The 19394-nt window shown below is 68.7% G+C and overlaps 1 protein-coding gene across 3 annotated transcripts in view; it reads right to left on the minus strand.

Moving 5' to 3' along the window:
* The window catches only part of NDRG3 (NDRG family member 3), a 53653-nt gene that overhangs the window by 9513 nt on the left and 24746 nt on the right, over nt 1-19394 (minus strand). For all 3 annotated transcript variants that reach the window (XM_075900765.2, XM_075900763.2, XM_075900764.2), the window contains 7 exons: nt 19317-19352; nt 17335-17440; nt 6361-6481; nt 5934-5996; nt 5635-5695; nt 2381-2467; nt 2012-2068 (listed from right to left, as the gene is read on the minus strand). In XM_075900765.2, coding sequence (XP_075756880.1) covers nt 2012-2068; nt 2381-2467; nt 5635-5695; nt 5934-5996; nt 6361-6481; nt 17335-17440; nt 19317-19352 — 531 coding nt within the window. The remainder of the gene's footprint in view (nt 1-2011; nt 2069-2380; nt 2468-5634; nt 5696-5933; nt 5997-6360; nt 6482-17334; nt 17441-19316; nt 19353-19394) is intronic.

Genomic DNA, 19394 nt, shown 5'->3' on the forward strand with positions numbered 1-19394 from the left:
GCCTGCTCCTCCCATGGCTCTCCCGCTTCCTCCGCAAGGTCACTGCTCTTCCAAGCAGTCCAATTTTCCCTGTAATAGTGTCTCCAGCTCCACGTGTTGTCCCAGGCCAGGAAAGCCGTTTACCTCCCTGAACAGGCTGCTGGTAAAGGACTCTCCTGGATCACCGGCTCCCTGAAGCATTCCTGCAAAAGCCTGGGCAAGGGATGGCCTCAAACATTAAACATCTGACCTCTGCCCAAAGGCACAGCTGCTCCCTGGGACGCTCCCAGGCAATGAGAGCACAGCCAGCTTCCTCGGTGCCGACGCTCCCCAAAGCCAGAGGGGCCTGCCTGCAGCAGGAGCACCGAGGAAAGAGCTATGAGAAGAGTCTTGTTTTGAAAACCAGTTTGTACTGGTGGCCTACGGGGAAGCTGCTGCTTCCCGAGAACTTCTACAAGCCTGGAGGGCACCAGGGCCGGAAGACTGGCATCCGCACATGCCGCACCACCCGCCCTTCCGTTCCCCTGTGCAGACGGGGGAAGGGCTCGTGTAGGAAACCAGCAGTCTGTCCACACTGCACGGCCTCGCCCCATGGGGAAAATGGAGCAAGAGGGCTGGGCAGGCGTGTTGCTCAAGTGCCAGCTCAAGGCTGCAGGGCTGCCCAGGAGAGCCCTTGGCACCACGTGTGGCACAGAGAGATCTCAGGGTCTGACACACAGCTGTGTCCAAAATGCAAGGCCCACACTTTGCCTGGCGTGGCCAACTCTGCAGCCTGCCAGTTCCTTATGTAACCCCCAAGGAGATTGCTTGGATTCCCGGGGCTTTGTCTGCTGGCAGCTCAGGGAGAGGCACTCTGAGTTTGCCTTGGCTCCCCCTCCCTACCAGGGCCAGAGTCTGCCCGGCAACCCACAGGGAGTGAGATGCCCCTCCCAGGGGGAAGGAGAGACCATTGTTGAGGGGAGTCTGGAGCCAGCCAGGAAAAGGGGAGGACTGAGTGTGTGGGAGCTAGTAAGCCCCAGGCCTGCATGCAGGGTTCCCCCTGAGAGCTAGCCTCTAGGGACCTGAAGGCAGGATCCCTCAGCTGGGTTTATGTCTCCACTGTTGATTCCCAGTTGTGGAGTTTGCTGGGAGGCTTCCCCAGCCAGGCGGAGTTGGCTCTCCAGCTCCCTGGGTGAGAGAGTCACTGCATGGTCAGCTGGGCTCTAGCAGCAAGTTCAGGGCTGCTGCCTGCTGTGTGGGTCTGGAGGCTGGCCTGGGAGGCTATAGTTTTGAATTTTGGTGCAGTTGTGTGGTCTGCATCTTGAGCCCTGCACCCCTTCACAGTGAGGGGAAATTCTGGGACCGAAGCAGCCTGGTTCCTGCTTGAAGAGGACCCCTGTGAGAAGAGAGCAGCCCCTTTGCAGAGACTGAGTCATCTCTCAACCTGAGGTCATTCATGGAGTGTGTGAGTGCACCAATTTTTAGTTAGTAAGTCAGGGAATTTGTTTAGGGATTTTATTACCTGCAGCCTATTAAACTGTGGAGGGATTTGCTGCCTTCTCCCATTTGTGAGTCCTTTGGGCTGTACTGGACCTAGTCAGCCCCACTGCTAAACCTCTGCAGAGAAGGATTGTGTGGTCAACAGTCATCAAGGGCCCCAACAAAGTACGCGTACCAACGGGACACTAACTTCACAGTTGCAGGGCACCGGTGACCCTAAAAATAATGTTTTACCCTGTTCTGTTATAATTGTCTCCTGTTTAATATAATTGTGTTTATTATAGTGTATGTGTTTGTGTTATTTTCTGGGAGTCTCCAACTATCTGGCGAATACGTGGGGATTATCCTGGGCTAGAATTTTCCTCCCAAGCTGCCCTGGCAACCCTGCTAGGAAGGAGTGAGGGGGGTGGAGGCACCGCCAAGTACATCAATCAGAAAGAATAAAATTGAGTAGGTGGCGGGATCCAGAAGAACCCAGACCTATCCATCCGAACCTGAAAGGAGATTGGCTCTAAAAGAAGGTAACCAGGTGGAGAGGGGGCGCTACACTTACCTGCCCAAAATGGTGAGCCAGGACAATGTCCACGATGTTGGTTGTCCAGCCAGAAAACTGAGAAGGAACAAAAATGTCTCATGCAACTGGCACCCTGGGCAGCGTGGTGCCGAAGGGGGAGACCCTGCAAAGGCCACAGGCTGGGGCAGGCAGCAGAGGCTGGCGCTTTGGTGCCTGTCGCAGAAGCATTCAGAACACAGCTCCTTGGGGCAGGTCACCGGCACCCCAGAAACCCTCCGTGCTGGGCCCGAGTGCAGTGCTGACTGCTGGGTCTCCCAGCCAAGCACGCCCAATCCCAGCCTGCTTCCCCCGAGAGCGCGGCCTCAGGGCCTGCACGGGGCGGTCTGTGGCACAGCCGGGGGGTCTCACCTTGGCTGCGGCCCAATCCATCCAGCCTCTTGCGCATGGATCCACATTGATAAGCACGAGCCCCTCCACCAGGTCGGGGTGATTCAGCTGCAAGGAGAGACACAGCGTGAGGGCCCCAGGAGGCGCCAAGCCAGCAAGGGACGAGGACCCTCATGGACAGTTCTCCCGGAGCTGGGGCAGCAGCCTCGCCCTGGTCTATTGGGCAGGACAACCCAAGGGACTGTCTAGGGCAGCCAAGCAGGCAGAGATTCTGGGGCCGCACCCTGCCTGGAGGCTCCTTGGGCAGGCCCCGGCCCAGGGACAGGCCAGCACCCAAAATTCCCCGCAGGGCCCGTTTCTTTACAGCTGCCTCGAGCCGTTTCAGTTTGCACCCACGCACAGGAGGCAAGAAGCTGGATGGAGCCTGGCATGGGACTTGGGTGCCTCTGCCCCCACATCCCCGCCGTGCTAAAACCACCAGAGGTCCATTTTCTGGAACAGCCATGGCCACGCTAGAGCCTGCACCCAGAGCGCTTGGCACAGGGTGCAAGAACATCCGTCCAGCTGTGTGCTCCGAGCCCGCAGCGACAGCGCTCACTCCCAGCACCGCGCTGCGCCGTACCGTGCTCCACGTCTGACCTGCAGCTTTGGGAAGTGAGATTTCTCTTTCCAGCACGGGCCTTGCTCCCAGGAGGTGACAAAGCCGCCAGCCAGACGGGGGAGCGCAGGGAAGCGACCGGACGATGCCACGCACCATGCCAGGCTGTGCTTGCAGCTCACCCCAGCCAGCCCACTGGCAGCGCCACGAGCATCGTCAGGAGGGGGACGAAGCGGGCGCACCAGTTAGTTTTGCTGATGTTTACAGGGGAAAGCATGAGGGTGCTTGTTGAAACGTTCAGCGGGCAATGCAGGCCGGTGTAATGGGCACACTGGAAGAGCATCAACGTTTTGATACGGAATGAGAGAATCAGGTGGGGATAGGCCAGGAAAGGCCTTAGTGACGATAAGCAGCTTACTTTTGCTGTGACAGAGATGGGGGCCCTCGCGGGGGGAGGCAGACGGAGCGGGGGGGAGGCAGAGCGAGCGGGGGGGAGGCAGAGCGAGCGGGGGCCCTCGCGGGGGGAGGGGTAACAGGGTCAAAGCAATAAACTAGGCAAACGATCTTTGCTGCAGCATTGGGAGTGGCTCTCAGCGGGCCACGGCTGCATCTGTTCACCCAAGGGGGGTGTCGGCAGAAGGTGCAGTTCCACACGGACTCCTTTGGAACCAGACGTGTGCACTCCGGGAGCAGCAGGGAGAGATTCAGCAAGCTCGGGAAGCCGTTCCGGTGCTCGTGGAAGTCCATGCTTGGAGGCGGACCTTCGAAAGAACCGCCCCAGGCAGCCGCCACCCCACAGCGGTTGTAACTCTGAGGTACGCAAACGGCTCCGAGCTTGGGCGGGGGGATTCAGTCGCAGGGAAGGACAAGGAAGAGCACTGTCTTGGAAACGTGATGGAGAAGGGATCTGCCAGACGCACAGCAGGCCTGGCTGTGAGGCCCTAGGAGAAGCCCGAGTCAGAGGTTGCTCGGGCTCCAGGCCCGAGGCGGTGGCGTGCGCAGGGAGCAGCATGGAAGGGCTGAGCAGGAAGGGGCGGAGCTGGGTTTCAGCTGGGTGGAGCATGAGTCCCTAAGAGACTCCAGCAGAGAGGTGGGTGGGTCTGTTTGCAGAGGAGTCGCGAGGACAAGGCCAGGCCTCTGTGGCCTCCCTCCCGTGAAGGAAGCGATGGGCAGCAGGAGCATCCTTGGCTGGATCCGCCGGGGAGAGCCTCGAGGGGCAGGGAGAGCAGCAGGCGAGCCCAGAGCCGCGGCGCCGAGGGAGGCCAGGCTTTCTGGAGGGGTACGGCTGACGGGCGCCCTGGTTCTGAGGCTTGGCTGAGTGGTGGCCCTTGAGAGCACGTGGAGAGAGCGGTGTCAGCGGCCTGTGAAGGGCAGAGGGGCTGGCGTGGCAGCAGAGGCACTCCGGACACCGATGCAGGCAGCGCCTGCCGTTAAGGAGAAGGAAGGCTGCCCAGAGGGATTCTCGGCAGCGTGGGGGCAAAGGGGGCATGTGACACGAGGTGAAGAGCGGAGGGCCAGATGGCTTCTCCGCATGGCCTGATGCCGCAAGGGAGGGCCCCTTAGCGGTGGCTTGGGAGCCCGTGGCAGTGGGGTGAGGTTCTGCAGAACAGCCTTGCTGCGCCTCCCCCACCGCCACGGACAGCACTCACAGGTGGGCCCCAAGCAGTGGGGGGAACCTCACTAGCCCCGCCCCCACAAACCCCTCAAGTTCACTCGTGAAGTGAGCTAGGCTTTTTGCCCCCGCTTGCCAGGCTGGTCCAGCCCCTGCCTCTTGTGATAGCTGGAAACCTTCGCCTCATTGCTACTCTGAGCTTACGGATGGCCAGTGTCCTTGTGCTACCATTGGCTCTGAGCTTCAGCGACTCCGCCTCCTCCCCGGGTCTACCCCTCGGCATCTAGCGCGCCTCAGCCTTGGCTCTGCTAGGCTACACAAGCCAAGCACCCCCTCCCCGGCCCATTCCAGGGCCCTTCGCTCTGCAGTCTGGGACCCTGCAATTGCCCAAAGGCGAGTCTGGCGAAGTCTGAGCATGCCCCGCTTTGTTCACCGATCCTTATGGGCCAGGTTTCTAACCCCTTCCTTGGTCCCGTGGGCTCTCTGCAGTCCACCCAGCCTAGTGGCCCCCACGTCTTACACACCACTGCGGTGACTCGCTGCTCCACCGGGAGGAGAAGCAGAGGCAAACGTCCAAAAACTTGGTAAGGAAACCCCCAATTGCTGGAAGAGCAGAGAGCTGCAGAACACTGCCAGAGCACGGTGGGCTCCAAGAGATGCCTTATCCGTGGGGAGCGCAGCTGGGCAGCTAGTGCCAAGCGCATCGTGGCAGACAAGGACCCAGAGACTCCTTAATCAACGGTGGCAGCCAACTTTTCCCCTCCCGGGCTCGAAGCCCGGCTCCCCTCTCGCTCCCTCTGGCTCGGAGGGTGGGTCCCGGGGCGCCCTCCTCTCACACAGCAGGTTTGCATCAGGTCCCTGTGGTCTCTCACTGGCTGGCCAGACAGACCACGTCTCTGTTCGTGGGTTCAGGGCCTTCGTGGGCGACCATGGCAGGGTCCGTTTTCACGTCAGCCTTTTGATCAGATCCCCTTCCAGCACTGGCTGGCCACGCTGCAAGCCCTGCCTCTCTGCCCAGGCCCTGCAAAGAGGCAGGAAGTGAGGGGAGGGGGAAAAGCTACTTACTGCAAACCTGCTGAGGATGTACGCCCCAGCGCCAACGCCAATCCCAACGATGCTCCTCAGGCTGAAACAGACACAGTCAGAAAAGACACTCGCTCCCGCTCCGGATCCCTGCCCCAGCCAGGCCTCACAGCAGCTCGCCTGCACTGAAGGCTTGTCCCTGGAGTCGCGCAGGGGGGCGTGGCGAACGCGTCGCCCACAGAGCCCCTCTGTCCCACGGCTGCGTGGGCCACTGGCAGGGTGGGGTGGGGTGGGGTGGGGTGGGGTGGGGTGGGGGGAGCCCGCCAGGAGCGCAAACTCACCTCAGGTGGGTGAGAACAGCAGGCAGCATTTCCGCCAGCTCATCCATGCTAGGGTAGCGGTACCTGAAACCCGCAGCAGGGGCTGGAGTTAGCGCAGCAGAGCGACCCGGACCCCCCTCACGAGGGCCTTCCACGCGCCAGGCCCGTTCCACCGGCGCCGGCTGCCCCATCATCTGTGTTGGCAGGGATCCCGGCAGCGCGGCCCCAGGCTGGGGGCCAGAGAGCTACGGCAGCGGGCTCTGCGGGGACCGGCAGCACCTCCTCCAGCACTGCTAAGAGCCATGCAAGTCTCCCTCTGCTCAAAGGGCAGAGCTCCTGCCAGCTGGACTGATCCCGCCACGGCACCTGCCTCTGCTGCTGGGCACCCCATTTGGAGGGAGCAGCATCCTGGCGGGAGCTCCGCGAAGGGGCTTCTGAGAGTTCTTACCCACTTGGGAAAGGGGGCGCTCCCTCCTGCTGGCCGGGGGCATCCACGTGGCACACAGCGAAGTGCTGGGTAACCTCCTGCATGTCCTCGAAGTTAAAGAATGCATTGAAACAGGACTTGTCTGCAAGAAGAAACACCCCGTGAGCCTTGGGGTCTGCCCCCACCCCGGCAGAGCCGCCCGCCGCCACTGCCCCCACCCCGGCACTGCCCCGACCTCGACACAGCTGCTCGCCGCCACTGCCCCCACCCCGGCACAGCCGCCCGCCGCCACTGCCCCCACCCCGGCACCGCCCCCACCCCGGCACAGCCGCCCGCCGCCACTGCCCCCACCCCGGCACAGCCGCCCGGCCACGCCACCGCCCCCACCCCGGCACCACCCCGGCCCCGGCACAGCCGCCCGCCACCACTGCCCCCACCCCGGCACAGCCGCCCGCCGCCACTGCCCCCACCCCGGCACCGCCCCGACCCCGGCACAGCCGCCCGCCGCCACTGCCCCCACCCCGGCAGAGCCGCCCGCCTCCACTGCCCCCACCCCGGCACAGCCGCCCGCCGCCACTGCCCCCACCCCGGCACAGCCACCCGCCGCCCTGCCCCGACCCTGCCCCGACCCCGGCACAGCCCCGACCCCGGCACAGCCGCCCGCCGGCACAGCCGCCCGCCGCCACTGCCCCCACCCCGGCACAGCCCCGACCCCGACACAGCCGCCCGCCGGCACTGCCCCGACCCCGGCACAGCCGCCCGCCGCCACTGCCCCCACCCCGGCACAGCCGCCCGCCGCCGCTGCCCCCACCCCGGCACCGCCCCGACCCCGGCACAGCCGCCCGCCGCCACTGCCCCCACCCCGGCACCGCCCCGACCCCGGCACAGCCGCCCGCCTCCACTGCCCCCACCCCGGCAAAGCCGCCCGCCGCCACTGCCCCCACCCCGGCACAGCCGCCCGCCGGCACTGCCCCGACCCTGCCCCGACCCCGGCACAGCCCCGACCCCGGCACAGCCGCCCGCCGGCACTGCCCTGACCCCGGCACAGCCGCCCGCCGGCACAGCCGCCCGCCGCCACTGCCCCCACCCCGGCACAGCCCCGACCCCGACACAGCCGCCCGCCGGCACTGCCCCGACCCCGGCACAGCCGCCCGCCGCCGCTGCCCCGACCCCGGCACAGCCGCCCGCCGCCGCTGCCCCGATCCCGGCACAGCCGCCCGCCGCCCCTGCCCCCACCCCGGCACAGCCGCCCGCCGCCCCTGCCCCAACCCCGCACAGCCGTCCGCCACAACTGCCCCCACCCCGGCACCGCCTCGACCCCGGCACAGCCCCAACCCCGCACAGCCGTCCGCCACCACTGCCCCCACCCCGGCACCGCCCCGACCCCGGCACAGCCGCCCGCCGCCACTGCCCCCACCCCGGCACCGCCCCGACCCCGGCACAGCCGCCCGCCGCCACTGCCCCCACCCCGGCACAGTCGCCCCCACCCCGGCAGAGCCGCCCGCCGCCACTGCCCCGACCCCGGCACAGCCGCCCGCCGCCGCCACTGCCCCGACCCCGGCACAGCCGCCCGCCGCCGGCACTGCCCCGACCCCGGCACAGCCGCCCGCCGCCACTGCCCCCACCCCGGCACAGCCGCCCGCCGCGACTGCCCCCACCCCGGCACAGCCCCGACCCCGGCACAGCCGCCCGCCGCCACTGCCCCCACCCCGGCAGAGAAGCCCGCCGCCACTGCCCCCACCCCGGCACAGCCGCCCACCGCCACTGCCCCCACCCCGGCACCACCCCGGCCCCGGCACAGCCGCCCGCCGCCACTGCCCCCACCTCGGCACAGCCCCGACCCCGACACAGCCGCCCGCCGCCACTGCCCCGACCCCAGCACAGCCCCGACCCCGGCACAGCCGCCCGCCGCCACTGCCCCCACCCCGGCACAGCCCCGACCCCGGCACAGACACCCGCCGCCACTGGCCCCACCCCGGCACCGCCCAGACCCCGGCACAGCCGCCCGCTGGCACTGCCCCCACCCCAGCACCGCCCCAACCCCGGCACAGCCGCCCGCCGGCACCGCCCCGACCCCGGCACAGCCCCAACCCTGGCGCCGGCACTGCCCCAACCCTGGCACCGCACCGCACCGCCCCGCCCCGGCACAGCCGCCCGCTGCAACTGCAGCCACCCCAGCACCGCCCCGACCCCGGCACAGCCCCCACCCCGGCACTGCCCCAACCCTGGCACAGCCACCCACCCGCACCGCCTCGACCCCGACACAGCTGCTCGCCGGCACCGCCCCCACCCCGAACCCGGCACAGCCGCCCGCCAGCACCGCCTCAACCCCAACAGAGCTGCCCACTGGCACTGCCCCCACCCCGGCACAGCCACCCACCAGCATCGCCCCGACCCCGCCATAGCTGCTCGCCGCCACTGCCCCCACGCCGGCACAGCCACCCGCCGGCACCGCTCCAACCCCGACACAGCCGCCCGCCGGCACTGCCCCCACCCCGGCACCGACCCCGGCACAGCCGCCCACCGGTACCGCCCCGACCGCGACAGCTGCTCGCCGGCACTGCCCCCACCCCAGCACTACCCTGAACCCGGTACGGCTGCCCGCCGGCACCGCCCCCACCCCGACCCCGGCACAGCCGCCCGCCGGCACTGCCCCCACCGCGGCACCGACCCGACCCCGGCACAGCCGCCCGCCGGCACTGCCCCCTCCCCCGGCACCGCGCCGACCCCGGCACAGCCGCCCGCCGGCACTGCCCCCACCCCGGCACCGTCCCGACCCTGGCACAGCCGCCCGCCGGCACTGCCCCCACCCCGGCACCGTCCCCACCCCGACACAGCTGCTCACCGGCACTGCCCCCACCCCGGCACCGCCCCGAACCCAGTACAGCCGCCCGCCGGCACCGCCCCCACCACGGCCTGGCCGCCCGCCCGCACTGCCTCAACCCCAACGTAGCTGCCCGCTGGCACTGCCCCCACCCGGCACCGCCCCGACCCCGACACAGCCGCCCGCCGGCACCGCCCCCACCCCGGCACTGCCCCGACCCTGGCACAGCCACCCACCACCACCACCCTGACCCCGACACAGCTGCTCGCCGCCACTGGCCCCACCCCGGCACCGCCCAGACCCCGGCACAGCCGCCCGCTGGCACTGCCCCCACCCCAGCACCGCCCCAACCCCGGCACAGCCACCCACCGGCTCCGCCCCAACCCCAACACAGCTGCTCACCGGCACCGCCCCAACCCCGGCACCGCCCCAACCCCGGCACAGCCGCCTGCCGGCACTGTCCCCACCCCAGCACCGCCCCGACCCTGGCACAGCCGCCCACCGGCACCGCCCCCACCCCGACACAGTGGCTCGCTGGCACCGCCCCCACCCCGGCACCGCCCTGACCTCAGTAGGGCCGCCCGCCGGCACTGCCTCAACCCCAACATAGCTGCCCGCTGGCACTGCCCCCACCCCGGCACAGCTGCCCGCTGCCACTGCAACCACCCTGGCACCGTCCCGACCCTGGCACAGCCACCCACCAGCACCGCCCCAACCCCGACACAGATGGTCGCCGCCACTGCCCCCTCCCCGTCACCGCCCCGACCCTGGCACAGCCGCCCGCCGCCACTGCAACCACCCCGGCACCGCCCCAACACGGGCACAGCCGCCCGCCGGCACTGCCCCGACCCCGGCACAGCCGCCCGCCGGCACCGCCCCCACCCCGGCACCGCCCCGACCCTGGCACAGCCGCCCACCGGCACTGCCCCCACCCCGGCACCGCCCCGAACCCAGTACAGCCGCCCGCCGGCACCGCCCCCACCGCGGCCTGGCCGCCCGCCGGCACTGCTTCAACCCCAACGTAGCTGCCCGCTGGCACTGCCCCCACCCCGGCACAGCTGCCCGCCGGCACCGCCCCCACCCCGGCACCGCCGCGACCCCGGCACAGCCGCCCGCCGGCACTGCCCCCACCCCGGCACTGCCCCGACCCTGGCACAGCCACCCACCAACACCACCCTGACCCCGACACAGCTGCTCGCCGCCACTGCCCCCACCCCGGCACAGCCACCCACCGGCTCCGCCCCAACCCCGACACAGCTGCTCACCGGCACTGCCCCCACCCCAGCACCGTCCCGACCCCGGCACAGCCGCCCGCCGGCACTGCCCCCTCCCCCGGCACCGCCCCGACCCCGGCACAGCCGCCCGCCGGCACTGCCCCGACCCCGCCCCGACCCCGGCACAGCCGCCCGCCGGCACTGCCCCCACCCCAGCACTGCCCCGACCCTGGCACAGCCACCCACCGGCACCGCCCCGACGCCAACAGCTGCTCGCCAGCACTGCCCCCACCCCAGCACTGCCCCGAACCCGGTACGGCTGCCCGCCGGCACCGCCCCGACCCCAACCCTGGCACAGCTGCCTGCCAGCACCGCCCCCACCCCGGCACCGCCCCGACCCCGGCACAGCCGCCCGCCGGCACTGCCTCAAGCCCAACATAGCTGCCCACTGGCACTGCCCCCACCCCGGCACAGCTGCCCGCTGCCACTGCAACCACCCCGGCACCACCCCCACCCCGACACCGCCCCCACCCCGGCACCGCCCCAACCCCGGCACAGCCGACCGCCGGCACTGACCCCACCCCGGCACCGTCCCCACCCCGGCACTGCCCCGACCCCGGCACAGCTGCCCGCTGCCACTGCAACCACCCCACACCGTCCCGTCCCCGGCACAGCTGCCCGCCGCCACTGCCCCCACCCCGGCACCGCCCCCACCCCGACACCGCCCCAACCCCGGCACAGCCGACCGCCGGCACTGACCCCACCCCGGCACTGCCCCGACCCCGACACAGCTGCTCGCCGCCACTGCCCCACCCCGGCACCGCCCCCACGCCGGCACCGCCCCCACCCCTTCACAGCCGCCCGCCGGCACTGCCCCCACCCCGGCACCGCCCCGACCCAGGCACAGCAGCCCACCAGCACCGCCCCCATCCCGACACAGTTGCTCGCCGGCACCGCCCCGAACCCGGTACGGCCGCCCGCCGGCACTGCCTCAACTCCAACATAGCTGCTCGCTGGCACTGCCCCCACCCCGCACCGTCCCGACCCCGGCACAGCCGCCCGCCGCCACTGCCTCAACTCCAACATAGCTGCTCGCTGGCACTGCCCCCACCCCGCACCGTCCCGACCCCGGCACAGCCACCCACCGGCACCGCCCCGACCCCGACACAGCTGCTCACCGGCACTGCCCCCACCCTGGCACCGCCCCGACCCCGGCACAGCCGCCCGCCGCCACTCCAACCACCCCGGCACAGCCGCCCACCGGCACCCCCCCGGACCCCGACACAGCCGCTCGCCGGCACTGCCCACACCCCGGCACCGCCCCGACCCCGGCACAGCCGCCAGCCGGCAATGCCCCTACCCCGCACCGTCCCGACCCCGGCACAGCCGCCCACCAGGACTGCCCCCACCCCGGGACTGCTCCGACCCCGGCACAGCAACCCACCAGCACCGCCCCGACCTCGACACAGATGCTTGCCGCCACTACCCCCACCGCGGCACCGCCCCGACCCTGGCACAGCCACCCACCAACACCACCCTGACCCCGACACAGCTGCTCACCGGCACTGCCCCCACCCTGGCACCGCCCCGACCCCGGCACAGCCGCCCGCCACCACTGCAGCCACCCCGGCACAGCCCCAACCCTGGCACAGCCACCAGCACCGCCCCGGCCCCGACACAGCCGCTCGCCGGCACTGCCCCCACCCCAGCACCGCCCCAACCGAGGCACAGCCGCCCGCCGGCACTGCCCCCACCCCGGCACCGCCCCGACCCCGGCACAGCCGCCCGCCGGCACTGCCCCCACCCCAGCAATGCCCCGACCCCGGCACAGCCGGCCGCCGGCACTGCCCCTACCCCGGCACCGCCCCGACCCCGACACAGCCGCCCGCCGGCACCGCCCCGACCCCGGCACAGCCGCCCGCTGGCACCGCCCTGACCCCGACCCCGGCACAGCCGCCCACCGCCACTGCCCCCACCGCGGCACAGACACCCGCCGCCACTGCCCCCACCCCGGCACCGCCCCGACCCCGGCACAGCCGCCCGCTGGCACTGCCCCCACCCCAGCACCGCCCCAACCCCGGCACAGCCGCCCACCGGCACCGCCCCCACCCCGGCACAGCCGCCCGCTGGCACCGCCCTGACCCCGACCCAGGCACAGCCGCCCGCCACCACTGCCCCCACCCCAGCACGGCCCCGACTCCGGCACAGCCGCCCGCCAGCACGGTACCGACCCTGGCACAGCCGCCCGCCGGCACTGCCCCCACCCTGGCACCGCCCCGACCCCGGCACAGCCGCCCGCCAGCACTTCCCCCACCCCGACACCGCCGCCCGCCGGCACTGCCCCACCACGGCACCGCCCCCACCCTGGCACAGCCGCCCGCCAGCACTTCCCCCACCCCGGCACCGCTGCCCGCCGGCACTGCCCCACCACGGCACCGCCCCAACCCCGGCACAGCCGCCTGCCGGCACTGCCCCAACCCTGGCACCGCCCCGCCCCGGCAAAGCCGCCCGCCGGCACTGCCCCCACCCCGCACCGTCCCGACCCCGGCACAGCCGCCCGCCGGCACTGCCCCCACCCCGGCACCACCCCGACCCTGGCACAGCCACCCACCGGCACCGCCCCGACCCCGACACAGCTGCTCACCGGCACTGCCCCCACCCTGGCACCGCCCCGACCCCGGCACAGCCGCCTGCCGCCACTCCAACCACCCCGGCACAGCCGCCCACCGGCACCCCCCCGGACCCCGACACAGCCGCTCGCCGGCACTGCCCACACCCCGGCACCGCCCCGACCCCGGCACAGCCGCCAGCCGGCAATGCCCCCACCCCGCACCGTCCCGACCCCGGCACAGCCCCCACCCCGGGACTGCTCCGACCCCGGCACAGCAACCCACCAGCACCGCCCCGACCTCGACACAGATGCTCGCCGCCACTACCCCCACCGCGGCACCGCCCCGACCCCGGCACAGCCGCCCGCCGCCACTGCAACCACCCCGGCACCGCCTCGACCCCGGCACAGCCACCCACCGGCACCGCCCCGACGCCAACAGCTGCTCGCCGGCACTGCCCCCACCCCGCACCGTCCCGACCCCGGCACAGCCGCCCGCCGGCACTGCCCCCACCCCGGCACCGCCCCGACCCCTGCACAGCCACCCACCGGCACCGCCCCGACCCCTGCACAGCCACCCGCCGGCACTGCCCCCACCCTGGCACCGCCCCGACCCCTGCACAGCCGCCCGCCGGCACCGCCCCGACCCCTGCACAGCCGCCCGCCGGCACCGCTCCCACCCCGGCACCGCCCCGACCCGACCCCGGCACAGCCGCCCGCTGCCACTGCAACCACCCCAGCACCGCTCTGACCCCGGCACAGCCGCCCGCCGGCACTGCCCCCAACCCGGCACCGCCCCGACCCTGGCACAGCCACCCACCAGCACCGCCCCGACCCCGACACAGCTGCTCGCCGCCACTGCGCCCACCCCGGCACCGCCCCGACCCCGGCACAGCCGCCCGGCGGCGCCGCCCCCACCCCGGCACCGCCCCGACCCTGCACAGCCACCCACCAGCACTGCCCCGACCCCGACACAGCTGCTCGCCGCCACTGCGCCCACCCCGGCACCGCCCCGACCCCGGCACAGCCGCCCGGCGGTGCTGCCCCCACCCTGGCACCGCCCCGACCCCGGCACAGCCGCCCGCCGGTACTGCCCCCACCCCGGCACCGCCCCGACCCTGCACAGCCACCCACCAGCACTGCCCCGACCCCGACACAGCTGCTCGCCGCCACTGCGCCCACCCCGGCACCGCCCCGACCCCGGCACAGCCGGCCACCGGCACTGCCCCCATCCCGGCACCGCTCCAACCCCGGCACAGCCGCCCGGCGGCGCTGCCCCCACCCCGGCACCACCCCGACCCCGACACAGCTGCTCGTCGGCACTGCCCCCACCCCGGCACCGCCCCGAACCCGGTACGGCCGCCCGCCGGCACCGCCTCAACCCCAACACAGCTGCTCGCCGGCACTGCCCCCACCCTGGTACCGCCCCGAACCCGGTACGGCCGCCCGCCGGCACCGCCTCAACCCCAACATAGCTGCCCGCTGGCACTGCCCCCACCCCGGCACAGCCGCTCGCCGGCACCGCCCCGACCCTGGCACAGCTGTCTGCCGGCACCGCCCCCACCCCGAACCCGGCACGGCCACCCGCCGGCACTGCCTCAACCCCAACATAGCTGCCCGCCAGCACCGCCCCCACCCTGGCACCGCCTCAAACCCGGCACGGCCACCTGCCGCCACTACCCCCACACTGGCACCGCCCAGACCCTGGCAGAGCTGCCCGCCGGCACCACCCCCAACCCCAGCATGGCCATCTGCTGGCACCGGTTACTAAGTAAACCAGTTACTAAGCCATGAAAGGACCTTCCCTCTTATCCCCTGACAACTTACTTTGCTTAAAACCCTTTGGTAAAAAGCCCCGTCAAAGGCTTTCTGGAAATCTAAGTACACTGTATCCCACTGCCCTCCCTTGTCCTCATGCTTTTGGACCCCTCAGAGTATTCTAGTAGATTTCCCTTTGTAGAAAGCTGTGTTGGCTTGTCCCCCCACAAATCATGTTCATCTGATACTTTTGTTCTTAATAATACAGCTTTAACCAGTTTGCCCAGTACTGAAGTTAGATTTACTGGCCTGTAATTGCCAGGATCACCTGTAGGGCCCTTTTAAAGAACTGGCATCCCATTAGCTATTCTCCAGTCACGTGGTTCAGAAGATGGTTTAAAGGGTAAGTTACTGTAGCCAGTAGGGCTCCGGGAGGGGCTCCTTCCCCTCTGGGTCAGCGGGAGGCCACTCCACCCCACTACACCCTGCTTAGTCTCTTGTGGGGAATTAGTTGTGGCTTTCGGCTTATGGGGCAGTTCGCCGTCTCACACAGCCGTCAGGGGCGCCCAAGGCCCGGTTCAGGGCGGGGCGGCAGGGAAACGGTTCTGGGCCCAAGGCCCGGTTCAGGGCAGGGCGGCAGGGAAACGGTTCTGGGCCCAAGGCCCGGTTCAGGGCGGGGCGGCAGGGAAACGGTTCTGGGCCCAAGGCCCGGTTCAGGGCCGGGCGGCAGGGAAACGGTTCTGGGCCCAAGGCCCGGTTCAGGGCAGGGCGGCAGGGAAACGGTTCTGGGCCCAAGGCCCGGTTCAGGGCCGGGCGGCAGGGAAACGGTTCTGGGCCCAAGGCCCGGTTCAGGGCAGGGCGGCAGGGAAACGGTTCTGGGCCCAAGGCCCGGTTCAGGGCTGGGCATCAGGGAAATGGTTCTGGGCCCAAGGCCCGGTTCAGGGAGGGGCGGCAGGAAAACGGTTCTGGGCCCAAGGCCCGGTTCAGGGCGGGGCGGCAGGGAAACGGTTCTGGGCCCAAGGCCCGGTTCAGGGCCGGGCGGCAGGGAAACGGTTCTGGGCCCAAGGCCCGGTTCAGGGAGGGGCGGCAGGGAAACGGTTCTGGGCCCAAGGCCTGGTTCAGGGAGGGGCGGCAGGGAAACGGTTCTGGGCCCAAGGCCCAGTTCAGGGCAGGGCGGCAGGGAAACGGTTCTGGGCCCAAGGCCCGGTTCAGGGAGGGGCGGCAGGGAAACGGTTCTGGGCCCAAGGCCCGGTTCAGGGCGGGGCGGCAGGGAAACGGTTCTGGGCCCAAGGCCCGGTTCAGGGCCGGGCGGCAGGGAAACGGTTCTGGGCCCAAGGCCCGGTTCAGGGCCGGGCGGCAGGGAAACGGTTCTGGGCCCAAGGCCCGGTTCAGGGCGGGGCGTCAGGCAAAGAAACAAATGAATAGTTCTCAAGTCCTGTCGCTACAAAGCCAGTCGGTCCCTCTTCCTCATGCAGGGGTCCAGCAGGTTCACGCTGCTGGTCAGGGATAGCCGAGGGGGGAGACTGCCATCCAAGAGTGGGAGCAGGGGGGCGCAAGCCCACCCCCTGCACTGCATCCCAGTCCAGGGCCCTAGTAGCAGCAGAGCAGTCTGCCACTGGGTCAGCAGGGATCCGTACCGCAACACGCTGACCTGGTTCTGGCCCAGCCAAATGGTGGTCAGCTACCCTGGGCTCTTTCCACACTCCCTCTGGGCTGTACCTGGGCCCCGTGCAGGCTCTCTGGGCTCCGGCGCTCTGGAATCTCTGGCCAGGTGAGCAGTCTCATAGACTTTAAGGTCAGCAGGGACCATTGTGATCATCTAGTCTGACCCCCTGCACAGCGCCGGCAACAGAATCTCACCCACCCCTCCTCGAATAATCCTCTCACCTATATCTCAGATATTGAAGCCTTCAAATACTTTGAAGACCCCAAGATGCAGAGATCCTCCAGCTGTGATCTGTGCCCCATGCTACAGAGGAAGGCGAAAAACCTCCAGGGCCTCTGCCAATCTACCCTGGAGGAAAATTCCTTCCCGACCCCAAATATGGCGATCAGCTAAACCCTGAGAATGTGGGCAAGACTCATCAGCCAGACACCCAGAATGTTCTCTATAGTAACTCCTATCATCCCTCCATTGACCTATTTACCACTGATAATGAATGGTCAATTAGATACCAAGATCATGTTATCTCATCAAACCATCCCCTTCATAAACCCATCTAGTTTAATCTTGAAACCAGATAGATCTTTTGCCCCCACTACTTCCCTTGGAAGGCTGTTCCAGAACTTCACTCCTCTAATGGTTAGAAACCTTCGTCTAATCTCAAGTCTAAACTTCCTACTAGCCAGCTTATATCCATTTGTTCTTGTGTCCACATTGGTATTAAACTTAAATAATTCCTCTCCCTCCCTGGTATTTATCCCTCTAATATTTACGGAGAGCAATCATGTCCCCCCTCAGCCTTCTTTTGGTTAAGGTAAACAAGCCAAGCTCCTTGAGCCTCCTTTCATAAGACAGGTTTTCCATTCCTCGGATCACCCAACGGAGGCAGGTGGGAGAGGGAGCCAGTCCTTGGAGCAAGAGGACTTACGGTTGAGGCCAATATCGTGGTAGGTGAGGATGACCGGGCGGTTCCCCTTCGGGGTGCCCCGCAGGGTGACATGGATGACCCCGGACGCTGTCTCGATGTCATGCTCCTGCAGAGAGAAGACAAGAGCTTCACTGCGGGGTCACAGCTGGGTGCAGACTGGGTCTGACAGCCCCAGCGAGGACGGGGCGCCCGAGGCAGGAGTCTGGCTACGTGTCCTGGGTGCTCTCCTGTTCCCATAGGGACGACTCACACTGGCAAAGCCCCGTGCGGCTCTCAGCTCCTGGAAGACGTAGCCCACCCTCGTGATTGCCTAGCACAGGGTACCCTGCCCTACTTCACCGCGCGGCAGACCACAGTGAGCGGGCAGGGAAGACATTTCCATGACAGGCAGTGGGGACAATGGTCTGGGAACAGGCAGTTTGAATGTTAAGGTCCCTTTTTGGTCACGTGCTGGCACAAGGCTAGAAATTAAGAGACTACGACAGCGTCTCCCCAGACGTAGCACCCTCCCGACAGACTGCTGCCTGGCACACTCCCAGGAGCACTGCCCCTGCTGGCCCCCACCTCAGAGCAGTGACACCAAGGAGCAGAGATGTGCCTGCTGGCTTCCTGGCACCAAAGCCAAGGCGTGTCCTGGAGGCAGCCACAAGCCAGCTCTCCAGAGACAAACGCCCTGCCAACGGCCCCGCCAGGCGTCAGGGCCAGCGACCTGAAAGCAGCGCTAGGATTCCACTGCATGCACGACCCGTCGTGGGGAAGGCAGAACGGCAGCCCCAGGGCATGCGCTCTGACCTCAGGCCAGCCAGCTCCTGGCACGGGGTAAGCCACTGCCCTGGGGACCAGCCCCTGCGACCAAGGCGGTGTAGAACGCGATGAAAGCCTGGTGCCAACAGCAGCACAGGGCGCCCCCCGGAGTTCCATTTTAGGCACAAATGACATATTCAGAAGGGCTCCTCCTAGGGGAAGCGCAGCATGTGCCAGCAGCAGCACGAGGAACGATGCGACAGCCAAGGACGTGGCCTAAGCTTCCTCCAGCTTTGAAACGCAACAGGCAAGCAGCCAGCCCATGGACTCTGAACACAGCCACACTGTGCGCCCGGCCCCGGCCGCGCCCCTCACACCCGACCCCAGCCCAGCTGCACAGCGCAATAGCGCCTCTCCAGGGGCTGGGACTAACCCCGCCACAGCTCTGACGTGGTGCGCGAAGCCCAAAGCTGGTGACAAGTGCCGAAAGCCAAGACCCGTTTCCTAGGGATGGCAGAGGGATGCCAACGCCGGCGAGCTGAGCTGTACATTAACAGCAGCTCGCGGGCTAGTAGGGTCAAATGGCAGCTACACGAGGATCCTGCCCGCTGGCATGCACAAAGGCAAGCGGAAAGCTTTGCCACACCACACCGGGTCCTGCGGTGCGCAGCCGGAGAACCAGCATGGCCCACCAAAGGTGGGAGTTGGCTCTGTGGTGCTAAGAGCTGTCTAGCCATGGCTACAGTGCCTTCGCGCAAGGGCTTGCTCCTTTCTCGCCTGGGGAACGACACTGGCCCACGTGTGGAGACAGAAGAGGAAACGCTGCTCTAGATCCCAGCTCTGAACTCAAGAGTGCCCGGTGCTGCCACGCCACAAGGAGCAAGGCCAACGTCCCGCTGCCTTACGCACGCACGCCCAGGGCGAGGCATGCAGCACTGGCTTGCGCAGCCACCTGCTGAACCGAAAAGGGGCGAGTTACGCTGGACTGGACAGGAAGGCTGCAATCAGGGCTTGCCGGTTCCAATTGACACCATGACTAGCAAGTGCCGGGAGACGCGAATCCCCCTCACAACTACAATCCAAATAGGAGTAATGGTCCAGTTCTGCTCAGTTAGCCCTTTGCAAGTGCAGGGCAGCAGGACTTCAGTGGGTCGTGTCTGCACCAGGCCTGGTAACCGCGCCGGCCGTTACCTGCTCTCTGTGCGTGGGACGGGCCCGGCCGGCCGCTCGCTCCTTACCTGGCAGTCGAAGTCCTGGAAGTTCTGAGCAGCGTTCTGTCAACGAGAAAGAGCAGGCGGCCGTCAGCACGGCCCCCA

The sequence above is a fragment of the Pelodiscus sinensis genome, chromosome 17, assembly GCF_052426305.1.
Source record: "Pelodiscus sinensis isolate ZL-2025 chromosome 17, ASM5242630v1, whole genome shotgun sequence".
NCBI classification, from domain to species: Eukaryota; Metazoa; Chordata; order Testudines; family Trionychidae; genus Pelodiscus; species Pelodiscus sinensis.